The sequence below is a fragment of the Mobula hypostoma genome, chromosome 1 (genome assembly GCF_963921235.1).
Source record: "Mobula hypostoma chromosome 1, sMobHyp1.1, whole genome shotgun sequence".
In the NCBI taxonomy this organism is placed as follows: domain Eukaryota; kingdom Metazoa; phylum Chordata; class Chondrichthyes; order Myliobatiformes; family Myliobatidae; genus Mobula; species Mobula hypostoma.
Genome location: NC_086097.1, coordinates 237,378,277 through 237,392,058, shown reverse-complemented (window position 1 = coordinate 237,392,058; position 13,782 = coordinate 237,378,277). Strand labels below are relative to the sequence as shown.

At 42.0% G+C, this 13,782-nt stretch overlaps 1 protein-coding gene across 1 annotated transcript in view; it reads left to right on the top strand.

The window, feature by feature from the left end:
• csmd3b (CUB and Sushi multiple domains 3b) overlaps positions 1 to 13,782 on the top strand; it is a 2,345,756-nt gene that overhangs the window by 1,901,818 nt on the left and 430,156 nt on the right. Inside the window, exon 24 of the mRNA XM_063066157.1 lies at positions 5,093 to 5,284. Within this exon, the coding sequence (XP_062922227.1) occupies positions 5,093 to 5,284 (192 nt within the window). The remainder of the gene's footprint in view (positions 1 to 5,092; positions 5,285 to 13,782) is intronic.

The following is a 13,782-nucleotide window of genomic DNA, read 5'->3' as shown; positions in this document are numbered from 1 at the left end:
ATACTAGCATATCTTTACAAAGAAAACAGCATTATAAAATGTAGTTTAAAGTGTAGAGATGGGGGTAATACATAGAAAGAGGTGGGGGCTAACTGGAAAAGTTGATTAGATTAACCTCCTGGATTTTAAAATTGTGTGTGAGGATTTTGTTTTAATGGCCTTCTTGTGCTATCTGCAGGGTGGGTGTGTACAGATTGACTTTTCCTGCCCATTTCTTTGTCCTGGACTCATACAAGTCCTGCAGTGATGCTGACCTGATATAGTGATGCTGTAGTTTTCTTATATTATGAGAGGATGCCACACTGAGTCGAGGAATAATGGCTGATGTGAGGATGCTCTCAGGTCAGAAGCACAGCTGCCAATGGTGGAGCAATGAAATTGAGGCTGTAATGGAGGTCAGGACAACTGGGCATTTAAAGGGCTTGAGTGGACTGCAGACACAAAGAGAATTTTAAAACTCTACTGGCAGCCCTAGCAGGCAGCACAGGTTTACATCAAAGAGGTATGGATGATAAAAATGATCGGAAGTGGAAAAGGAAGGATGGGGGATTCCCAGGAATGCTTTGGAATAATAAAAGAGAGTATTTACAAGTGTGTGGAAGAGAGTTTCAGTAGTATCTGTGGAGTTCAGGAATAGTTATTAAACTACAACCTTCAGGCTCCAAAACAAACATCGATAACTTCATTCTTCTCGACTCCACAACCTATGGACTCACTTACCAAGAACTCTATAACTCATGTTCTCAGTATTATTTATTTATATATATTTTTCCTTGCATAATTTGTCTTCTTTGCACATTTGTTGTTTGTCAGAATTTATTTATGTCTAGTTTTTCATAAGTCTTATTGGATTTCTTTATTTTCTTGTAAATGCCTGAAAGAAAAAGAATTTCAATGTTGTATGGACCTACTTTCAAGGACTCTACAACTCATGTTCTCAGTATTATTTATTTAATCATTTGTTTATTTGTTTGTTCATTTATTTATTATGTAGTTGTATAGTTGTCTTCTTTTGCACATTGGTTATTTGTCAGTCTTTCCTTGTATGTAGTATTTCTTTTTTCTACTGTGAATGCCTGTAAGAAAAAGAATCTCAAGGAAGCATATGGTGACATATACGTACCTTGATATTAAATTTACCTGGACTTTGGACCTTGACTTTGGTATTTACAATGAATGGTAATGTCCAAATTCAGAGTCAAATTTATTTATCACATATACACCGAAACATACAGTGAAACGTTCATTTGCATCAACAGCCAACATATCCATGGATGTTCTGGAGGCAACCTGCAACTGTTGCCACGCTTTCCAATGCCTAGACAGCATTCCCACTATGTTAAGCAGAATAACACAAGCAACAACAACAATACAGAAAAAAAGCAAGCAGGAAGAGCAAATCAAGCCCCTTGCCCCCCTCCCATCCGTTGTGTTCAATTTTGAGGGAGAGTGCAGAGCACACCAAGGTGCCAGCATGCAGGATATACAACTGAACTTCATTGATCTGTTTGAAGAGTATGTGAACTCCTCCCATGTGGCTAACTGAGTGTCATAAGAATAACACTACTGGCTATCACAACATCATCTATCCACCCACACAGGTAGACAGGTTTCCAACTCCTTGACAGGTGGCCTCCAGGCCTTTAGTACTTGACCTCGGACTCTCGGATGTTAAAAGGTGGGGGTGGGTAGTGTTAGTGGTGCATGGTCTGAAAGCAATCTAATGAGCAGATCAAATGGAAAATCTGCTGATGGTTCAGCCTCAAAGAGCACACAGGAAGAGTGATGGAATTAGTCCTTTTATATATTGTCCATTAAAAATCTGAAAGTCTTATCGTAATTGAAGTACAGCACAAAATGCACTCCGAGGTTGAGTCACGAGAAAGGTTGATAATGAGAATTTCTTGGCATCATTATAAAAAGTGCAGCATATTGCTACATTAACTAAAGCAGAAGGCATTCAGGTGTTTCCAAAATTCCACCATGTCATTGGTGCACGTCAAATCAACTTGCGTAAATTGCTCTTGAGCACACGACTATTTAAAGACATTTAAACAAGATCAGAGAATTATAACAAAGTAATTTGAATTTACATCAGAGTTTATCACCTTCTCAGGTCATTTCTCAGAAGCTCACAGTCCTTGGTTTTCAACCTTCTCTTTCGGCCAAAAGGCCATACAGCCCATCAAGTCTGCTCTGTCATCCCATCGTGGCCGATTTATTTTCCCTCTCAATCCCCTTCTCCTGACTTCTCCTCATTACCTTTGACAGCCTTAATAATCATGAACCTATCAATCTCCACTTTAAATATACCCCATGGCTCGGGCTTCATAGCAATCTGTGGCGATGAATTCCACAGATTCACCACTCTTTGACGAAAGAACTTCCTCCTCATTTCTGTTCTGAAGGGATTTCCTTCCATTCTGAGACTGTACCCTCAGGTCTTAGGCTCTCCCATTCTTGGAAGCGTCCTCTCCATGTCCAATCTATCTATAAGATGACTCTCTTAATGAAAGTGAAATTCTCACACATTTGATAAATTAGGGAATTATATCTCTAAAAAAGAAAGATTTCAGCTCATATTTCTGACTTTGACTATTGCAGACTCACAAATAAAATCATACAGGCCATTCTCTCTTCTAGCTACTGGCATTGTGGTGCAGGAGCATTAGTGTCCGTGACAGCAAGTTCAGGAACAGTTATTAATCTGCAATTAACTGTTGTTACCCAACACTTAGTACCTTCAGAACCCTATCAGGCTCATGAAACAGTGTGGATAACTTCATCCACCTCAACACTTAACTGACTCCACAATCTATAAGCTCACTTTCAGGGACTATACATCTCAGTATTATTTATTTACATTTTTTATTATTTGTACATTTGTCTTCTTTTGCACTTTGGTTGTTTGTCAATCTTTGTTATTTATTAACGCAAGAAATTCTGCAGATGCTGGAAATCCAAAGCAGCACACACAAAATACTGTATGCGTGTTGCTTTGTTATTTATTGCTTTTCACAATTGTTATTGTATTTTCCTATAAATGCCTGCAAGAACTCACACCACTCTCGTCCCTCTTTACATTGGTGATACAGCAGCGTGAGTAGTTTCAAACTCCTGGGAATTTTCATCTCTCGTGGTCCCGGCGCACATCCTACACAATCATTGTGAGCAGTTTCAAACTCCTGGGAGTTTTCATCTCTCGTGGTCCCGGGGCACATCCTACACAATCAGTGTGAGCAGTTTCAAACTCCTGGGAATTTTCATCTCTCGTGGTCCCGGCGCACATCCTACACAATCATTGTGAGCAGTTTCAAACTCCTGGGAGTTTTCATCTCTCGTGGTCCCGGGGCACATCCTACACAATCAGTGTGAGCAGTTTCAAACTCCTGGCAGTGTAGCGCTGTTATGGTCCTGGAGCACATCCTACACAATCAGTGTGAGCAGTTTCAAACTCCTGGCAGTGCCCGTCTCTCGTGGTCCCGGGGCACATCCTACACAATCAGTGTGAGCAGTTTCAAACTCCTGGCAGTGCAGCGCTGTCATGGTCCTGGAGCACATCCTACACAATCGTGAAAGCTCACCGACGCCTCTACTTTCTGAGGAGATTGGAGAGAGCTCGACTATGTAATTCGCACTCACGACACTACAGATGCATTGCTGCATGGTACAGAAACTGCACTGCAATCAACAGAAAGGCTCCAGAACGGGTAGACAAAACTGCCCAACACATCTTTGGCACCACCAAGGACACCTATACAAAAAAAGGTGTCAGAGGATGGCCAGTACTATCATAAAGGATCCCACCCACCCTGCTCATGGACTGTTTGTCCCACTCCCATCATTGACAAGGCTATATAGCATTCACACCAGGACCAAAAGCAGTTACTTTATCCAAGCAATAAGGCTGATCAATACCACCACCCACAAACCCACCCTCCACACCACCCCACCAGCACTAATTTATCATTTCCTCTCAGAGTCAAATTATGCACAGACAGTCCTGTGCCTCGTGTCACTTTCTGGACATTAATCAATATATATAAGCTATCTTATGTATTTATAGCTACCGTGTTTTTTTTTATCTCATTGTGCTACATCAGATCTGGAGTAACAATTGCATTGTTCTCCTTTACATTTGTGTACTGGAAATTACATTAAACAATTTTGAATCTTGAAAACAAATCTCAACATAATATATGGTGACACATACATACATACCGTAATGATAAATTTACTTTGAACCTTAAACTTTGAAAATAAAACTTGTGAATGTGCAATTAAAATAATAAAAAAAATTCCAGGATTTACTCTACAGATTGCTTTTCTCTGACTTCTGTAACTAACTTAGTGACGAAGTATGAGCTGATGGCAGGATAAGGATCCAAACTAATGGCCTCAAAGAGATCAGAAGTTATCAACATTTATCTTCAGAAATGCCTGGAGACACGAATGATAGTCAAAAAAGCTGGGCTGAAATATGCTCTTAAAGCTTATTATTAGAATAATAGTTATAATTATTGTAATTGCACCAGCACAAGTGATGTATGCGAGCTTGATTTCAATGTTTAAGAGGAGATTGGATGGGTACATGGATGGCAGGTGTATGAAGGGCCATAATCCCTGTGCATGTCGATGGGACAAGGCTGTTTAAGTGGTTTGGTACAGACTAGATGGACTGAAGGGCCTACTTCTGTATTGAGTCTCTATGACTCTATAAGTATTATATTTATATGCCGTAAATATAAGTTTGAACTTAAAATGGTGTACACAAAAAGCTAAATAAGTAATAAGGTATATGTGACTGAATTAAAAGATAAAACAATGTCAACAGACTTTAATGCCATAGCTATTTTATATTAAAGAACATGTCTTCATAAATAATTCAGTGCTGTTGTATTTAAGAAGTTCAATTTTTCTCAGTGAACATTCGTACTTATTTAACTTTTATGGGTCAAGTGGATAAATCTCTTTCATTCCTCAGTAGTTCATCTCTAAACTTTGATGCGATATGCTGTGACATTTCCATTTTTCTGTCAAGGTTAGATCTGCTTGGTTCAATAATTTCAGTTTATTGTGTGGCCCATTGCAGGGTTCGAGCTCTCGCACTGTGAAGAACCCGGTGTGCCTCAGTTTGGATACAAAATTAGCGACCAGGGCCACTTTGCTGGAAGCACTATTTCCTACGGTTGTAACCCAGGTTACACTCTGCATGGAAGCAGTATCCTGAAATGTATGACTGGAGAGCGAAGAGCCTGGGATTACCCACTTCCATCGTGTATTGGTAAGAAACATACTTTGTCATACTGAGCAAATATCCACTGAAGATAGAAAGTTTTGTGATATAATATAGAAGAAAAATGAAGCATAAAATATTTCTGCAAAATATAGTCTCAGCATTCACAGGACGACAAGGTAATGCAGCAGTTAGTGTAATTACCTCACAGCAGCTGCAATCATTGGTTGGGGTTCGATACCCACCGCTGTCTGTAAGAGTTTGTACCAGTATGTTCTCCCCAGGATGATCTGGTTTTGCTACAGGTGACTTGGTTTTTTTCCCACATTCTAAAAATATGTGACATATTTTGTAACCTCAAAACATTAAATTCATTCAAAGGAAGACAAGAGAGTGCGAGGTTGCCGGTCTAACGTCATCTTTACCTTAAGCGAGGTGCAAGTGTATCATGTGGTAGTTAATGCATTTTTACCTAAAACCCGTAATGAATTATTTAAATGAACAAGAATGCTTAATCAAAGTTAATTATATATAAGATTACTCAAATATTATTGAAATATTAAATATATAGCAAAATATGCAGTTAGAGAAAGTGAGTTGTGGTCATGCTATGTTGGTGCCAGAAGCGCGGCAACACTTGTAGCCAGCTCCTGCACAATCCTTGCAATATGTTGGTCATTGATGCAAAAATGATGCATAGCACGGTATGTTTCGATGTTCATGTGACAAATACAGCGAATCTTTAATCTCTTTAGTCTTGATAACAGCCATTTCCAAAGTTTACCATGTACCATGGAGGCATAGGTAGCGCAGTGGTTAACATGCTGCTATTAACAGCGGATATTCCAGAATTCAGAGTCCAATTCCGGTGCCAGCTGTAAGAAGTTTGCATCTTTTCCGTGTGTGTGCTTGGGTTTCTTTTGGGTGTTGCACTTTCTTCCCACAGTCTGGAGATGTACCGCTACAGGTGTTCCTAGACCTCTTGCTTAATGGTATTAGTCCATGGCATAAAGAAGTTCGGGAACCCTAATTAGTACTCTTTTCCATAGATGCTGCCTGGCCTGCTGAGATCCTCCAGCATTTTGTGGCTGTTGCTGGGATTTCCAGCATCTGCAGATTTTCTCTTGTTTGTGATTGTAAGTTGTCCTGTGATTAGGCTCGTGTTAAATAGGTGGTTTGCTGGTTGGGCTGGAAGGACTTGTTTCACATTGTATGACTAAATCTATAAATAAATAAACTCATATATACATAGGAATGCCAAAGTAGTCTTCACGCAGAAAATATAATTTATGTTAAAAGTAAACAACAGGAATTCTGCAGATGCTGGAAATTCAAGCAACACACATCAAAGTTGCTAGTGAACACAGCAGGCCAGGCAGCATCTGTAGGAAGAGGTGCAGTCGACGTTTCAGGCCGAGACCCTTCGTCAGGACTAACTGAAGGAAGAGTGAGTAAGGCCACACATTTTAATTCCACATCCCATTCCCATTCTGACATGTCTATCCATGGCCTCCTCTACTGTAAAGATGAAGCCACACTCAGGTTGGAGGAACAACACCTTATATTCCATCTGGGTAGCCTCCAACCTGATGGCATGAACATCGACTTCTCTAACTTCCGCTAAGGCCCCACCTCCCCCTCGTACCCCATCTGTTACTTATTTTTATGCACACATTCTTTCTCTCACTGTCCTTTTTCTCCCTCTGTCCCTCTGAATATACCTCTTGCCCATCCTCTGGGTCCCCACCCCCTCCTTGTCTTTCTTCCCGGACCTCCTGTCCCATGATCCTCTCGTATCCCCTTTTGCCAGTCACCTGTCCAGCTCTTGGCTCTATCCCTCCCCCTCCTGTCTTCTCCGATCATTTTGGATCTCCCCCTCCCCCTCCCCCTCCAACTTTCAAATCCCTTACTCACTCTTCCTTCAGTTAGTCCTGACGAAGGGTCTTGGCCTGAAACGTCGACTGCGCCTCTTCCTAGAGATGCTGCCTGGCCTGCTGCGTTCACCAGCAACTTTGATGTGTGTTGCTTACGTTAAAAGTTATCAGTCGCAAAATGATGGGCTAAATATTGCACAGAAGTTAACAGTCTGTCAACAGCAGTTATTATCAACAATTTATTTGATATAAAAATGACAGTCATTTTGAACTGAGTGTTGATTGTATCAATGTGATCTGTATCAATTAGTGTTAATTGTAGCCATTTAGGGACTCTTGTATCTGTTTAAGTGGATGCAGCATTGAAATGAGGCTTGTGGCTTTTAGCAAGGGGTATATGTTGTGGAATTAAAAACGCAAACACGAGGAAGTCTGCAGATGCTGGAATTTCAAGCAACACACATAAAAGTTGCTGGAGAACGCAGCAGGCCAGGCAGCATCTCTAGGAAGAGGTACAGTCGATGTTTCGGGCCGAGACCCTTCATCAGGACTAACTGAAGGAAGAGCTAGTAAGAGATTTGAAAGTGGGAGGGGGAGGGGGAGATCCGAAATGATAGGAGAAGACAGGAGGGGGAGGGATGGAGCCAAGAGCTGGACAGGTGATTGGCAAAAGGGATATGAGAGAATCATGGGACAGGAGGCCCAGGGAGAAAGAAAAGGGGGAGGGCGTGAAAAACCCAGAGGATGTGCAAGGGGTGTTGCGAGAGGGACAGAGGGAGAAAAAGAATGTGTGTGTGTGTGTGTGTGTGTGTGTGTGTGTATATAAATAAATAACGGATGGGGTACGAGGGGGAGGTGGGGCATTAGCGGAAGTTAGAGAAGTCGATGTTCATGCCATCAGGTTGGAAGCTACCCAAACGGAATATAAGGTGTTGTTCCTCCAATCTGAGCGTGGCTTCATCTTCACAGTAGAGGAGGCCGTGGATAGACATATCAGAATGGGAATGGGATGTGGAATTAAAATGTGTGGCCACTGGGAGATCCTGCTTTCTCTGGCGGACAGAGCGTAGGTGTTCAGCAAAATGATCTCCCAGTCTGCGTCGGGTCTCATCAATATATAGAAGGCTACATCGGGAACACCAGACGCAGTATATCACCCCAGCCGACTCACAGGTGAAGTGTCGCCTCACCTGGAAGGACTGTCTGGGGCTCTGAATGGTGGTAAGGGAGGAAGTGTAAGGGCATGTGTAGCACTTGTTCTGCTTACAAGGATAAATGCCAGGAGGGAGATTGGTGGGGAGGGATGGGGGGGATGAATGGACAAGGGAGTCGCGTAGGGAGCGATCCCTGCAGAAAGCAGAGGGGTGGAGGGAAAGATGTGCTTAGTGGTGGGACCCCGTTGGAGGTGACAGAAGTTACAGAGAATAATATGTTGGACCCGGAGGCTGGTGGGGTGGTAGGTGAGGACCAGGGGAACCCTATTCCTAGTGGGGTGGCGGGAGGATGGAGTGAGAGCAGATGTGTGTGAAATGGGAGAGATGCGTTTAAGAGCAGAGTTGATAGTGGAGAAAGGGAAGCCCCTTTCTTTAAAAAAGGAAGACATCTCCTTCGTCCTGGAATGAAAAGCCTCATCCTGAGAGTAGATGCGGGGTAGACGGAGGAATTGCGAGAAGGGGATGGCATTTTTACAGGAGACAGGGTGAGAAGAGGAATAGTCCAGATAGCTGTGAGAGTCAGTAGGCTTATAGTAGACATCAGTGGATAAGCTGTCTCCAGAGATAGAGACAGAAAGATCTAGAAAGGGGAGGGAGGTGTCGGAAATGGACCAGGTAAGCTTGAGGGCGGGGTGAAAGTTGGAGGCAAAGTGTGGAATGGTTGTTTGTGTGCCTCGTAAACAATTGATAATATTCTGCTTTTTCCAGTTGGTTATTAATTGAGTGTTGTCAGTTTTTGCGGCATTAGGCTTCTGAACTCCCTGCTGCATCACAGTTGAAGTGTCACTGGTTAATTTGTTCTATACCTTACAATATTTAATTTATGCACTTTACTTTGTTTATCTATGTTTAATTCGTCTGTAGATTTCATCCTTACTTTCCTAAGTTATTGTGTGTTATATGTGTTTATGTGTACTACTGTGTTTTATACCTTGGCTCGGAGAATAGTCTCGTTTGACGGTATATATTTGAATAGTTAAATGACAATAAGCTTGACTTGATAATAATTTATATGTTTATCAAGTTCAAGTTAATTTAGTGTCATTCATCTGTATATATGTATGTCACATGTTCAGTACACGTTTAGTGTCATTCAACTGTACACAAGTATAGTGTTACATGTTCAGTACACATTTAGTGTCATTCAACCGGACACATGCATAGTGTTACATGTTTAGTACACATTTAGTGTCATTTAACTGGACAGGTAATAGGTAAGCCTAGTAAGTACACAGAGCTTAGTAAAACAGAGGGCTATAGGTAAGCTTAGTAATTTTTGAAGTAGGGACATGTTCGGCACAACTTTGTAGGCCGAAGGGCCTGTATTGTGCTGTAGGTTTTCTATGTTTCTATATGTATAGTGTCACAGGTTTAGTACACGTCTTTAATGTCATTCATGTGTACACACGCAGGGTGTCACATGTTTAGTGTCATTCAGCCGGACACATTCAAACCAGACAACGTTCCTCCGGACCAATGTGCAGCTGTGTACATACATCTATTGATGCTTCTGGACACATCTTCAGTGATGTTCCTGGAATCATCGGGTGTTTCGGGTCTTTCAACATCATACATCCTCCTCCAGGTGACCCAGCCGGGGCTGATCAGACCCCAGCACAACACAGTACAAATAACTCACACACAATGCATAAGGTAATATTACCACAAATAAATTAACAAATAATGAGGTGCATTTACATTACAAGTTAAAAAGTAAACAGTATAACACTTCTGGCACTTCATACGTGATGAGACCTGGGAGGTGGCTGGGAGTTCAGTAGTCTTACAGCCTAGGGGATGAAGCTGTTTCCCATCCTAACAGTTCTTGTCATAATTCTACGGTCCCTCCTGCCTGATGGTAGCGGGTCAAGGGACTGTTGGATGGACAAGAGGGATCTTTGATAATGCTGAGTATAACGAGTTGAATTGGTGTATTCAGCTCTTGAAGTTTATTTTCGATGATATAACTGAAAATACTGGAAATATCCAGGGAGTTTGGTACTGTAACTGTAACATAGGGTGGCGCAGTATTTGTAGTGGTTAGCACATCGCTTTACATTACCAGTGACTGGGGTTCAGTTCCTGCCACTGCTGGTAAGGAGTTTGTACGTTCTCCCCATGACCACATGGGTTTCCTCCAGCTCATTATTAATTGTCCCGTGATTAGGCTAGGGTTAATTTGGGAGATTTCTGGGCAGCATGGCTCGAAGGGCCAGAATGGCCTGTTCCTTGCAGTATCCCAATAAATAAAAAAATAAATAAACAAGTAATAGATGTTAATCTGTGGAGATTAATATTTCAGGATAATTAGTTCTCACGAGTTTGACAACAAGGATTTATGGCTTGATAACAAGGATTTGATAACAAGGATTTCAAAATACTTAGTTAAATACTGAGGTAAAACTGTTAGTTAGCATTTGTAGATAATATTTCTGCCAGAAGATTTGTACCGATAGAAATTGTGGAGCAGAGAGGAGGATATCAAGTTTCACTGACCACAGCATTTGCCTAAGCAGCACGACTGTCTGTGTACCACAAAATTTGATTTTCTTTTCCCCTGTTGTGAAGTTCGACTGCCTGTGTACAGTTGAATGACATTAACACTTATTGGAACACACTAAATGTGGCATGTGACACCATGAGCACTTAATCAATCACCAGGCTGTTCAACCTGTGCTCAATATACTAACTAATGCTGTCTTAACCTATGACAACTGATAATACTTTCAGCACCGGATCCATTCCTCCACCCAATCCCAACAAACTCTCCTACCTTAACAACTGTTGCTATGTGAACTGTATTGGATTGACTGTGAGAAAGTGGGAGTGCGTCTGCTGCCGATCGATTGCGCCGTGAATTAGCTGAGCCTCTAACGTGTGGAGGGTCTTCTCTTCTTGCCTGGGCTTTAGAGTGAACATGCTTTTCATCGAAACAGGTCCGGTTCATCGCTCCCCTACTGTACACCGCCCAGCATGTACAATGGCTAACATGCGTTTAATCCTACTACATCATTGTTGTTCTTGCACCATGCATACATAACACGATCTAAAGAGATTAATAGGTTTGTTATTGACTGAATTCTTTTGCTTATTGCTTTAATTCAGCCAGTGATTTGTGCACCAAGACTTTGTAAGATTGCAAAATTTTGCAGTTTATGCTGTGCTTGGAGTGGATTGTCCATTTCAGAATTCATGCTGTAACCCATTGATCTCAAATATCAGGGTGGTAGGGTCTATAACCTCAGTTACCATTCGGCTGGGAACGCAGTGTGATGGGGTAAATGAGCAACATCTGTGAAGAGAAGGGAAAAAAATGCCCGAGAAGAAGGAAGCAAAAGGGCTCTCAGCACAACACAAACACAACGGAAAATCTGCAGGTGCTGGAAATCCAGAGTAATGCACACAAAATGCTGGAGGAACTCAGCAGGTCAGGAAACATCTATGCAGGGTAATAAATTTTGGGCTGAGACCCTCTGTCAGGACTGGAAAGGAAGGGGGAAGAAGCTAGAAAAAGAAGATGAAGAGGGGAAAGAGTACAAACTGGCAGGTGAAAAATGAAGCCATTTGGGGGGAAGGTAGACGGGTGTGGGAAGGGGCAATGATGTAAGAAGCTGGGAGGTGATAGGTGGAAAAACTAAAGGGCTGAAGAAGCAGAAATCTGATAGGAGGGGAGAGTGGACCATGAGAGAAATGGGAGGAGGGTCATCAGGGAGAGAGGTGATAATCAGGTAAGTTTGGGCCCTGATGAAAGGTCCCGGCCCAAAGCGATGACAATTCCAGCATTTAGTACATGTTACTCAGGCTATTTCCACTGAGGTTGCATGAGACTAGAGTAAGAGGTGATAGGTTTGGGGTGAAAGATGAAATGTTTAAGGGCAAATGGAGAAGGAACTTCTTCACACAGAGGGTGGTGCAAGTGTGGAACAAGCTGCCAATGGAAGTAGATGGAAGGGTTAAGGAGAGGGACCGTCCAGGTGTAGGTTAATGGGACTGGGCAGAATAGCAGACAAGGTGATGGGCTGAAGGTCCTGTTCCTCTGTCCTTATTGGCTTTTCAATTTACAGTATGCCTTGCCCCAATGATGATGGAGGCAGAATTCTTGGAATAAATAAAGAAAATTTTCCAAGGAGGCTTTCGCTGTTGTAGAATTGTTTCTTTTATCGGCATTGATGGTTTTCATTTCTTTGTTGGTGATGATTTCCAATGTCACATACAGGGGATGTTTTAAAAGCAAACAAAAATATTTTTTTTTCAGTTAGTACGTAGATTATATTTTCTCACTGCCACATCACTGGTATACAGTGTTCCCTGGACTGTTTACCTCTTATGTCTAATTGTTTGTCTTTGAACCAGCTCTGGGTTTTCACTAGGTGTTGCAGGTGCCTCATTTTGGGATCATGGGGATTATTAAACTCTCTTTGTATTTATCACTTCTATTCAATGTTGGTAATGGAATTAGAATGGGATTGTCAAAGTCTTGCATTGTAGTTGTTGTTATTGGGGGTTGCTGCTTCTGTTGTGGGGATGGAACTGGACTCTCTGACGGTGGTGTCTGAAAAGAAGATGCTGTCCAAGTTGCATGCCATCTTGGACAATGTCTCCCATCCACTACATAATGTACTGGTTGGGCACAGGAGCACATTCAGCCAGAGACTCATTCCACCGAGATGCAACACAGAGCGTCATAAGAAGCCATTCCTGCCTGTGGCCATCAAACTTTACAACTCCTCCCTTGGAGGGTCAGACACCCTGAGCCAATAGGCTGGTCCTGGACATTTGATAATTTACTGGCATAATTTACATATTACTATTTAATTATTTATGGTTTTATCACTATTTAATTATTTAAGGTGCAACTGTAACGAAAACCAATTTCCCTCGGGATCAATAAAGTATGACTATGACTAAGACTACACCAGGGCTGTCTGATTGATCCTGAATTCCTACGTGCACCAGCGTATATTTCGGCGGGGGGGGGGGCATGCCAACCCCTCTTTGCTTGGTCGCTGTGGATACTTGTCTGGTGAAACTCAGACCGATTTCTCCTGTGTACTATAAGTGATTTCAGTTCGTCGGCATTCTGTATAGTTTGCCTGAGTTCTTGTTCGTTTTGCTGGTTTTCTTCTGCAATAAATCCTTTGTTTTGGCTGAATTGCCCAGGTCCCTGTGATTCCTGCACTTGAGTTTGCTAGGGACACTGACTTCCAACTCTAAGCTCATTTTCTCCTGCATTTTATTATGCAACATGACAAGTTACTATCAGAAACAAGAGAAAACATAAAGCCAGAAGCATTCAAGCAAGCCGTGAAGACAGAGGACAGAGGACAGAGGCAGTGTAGTTAACACTGGTAGAACAGCAAAATCATGACAGCACACAGACAGCTGAAATTTTGTGTATGACCTATAATCAGAACATTTCTTGCTGTAACTTAATTCTGTCCCATATATAAGTCCTTGA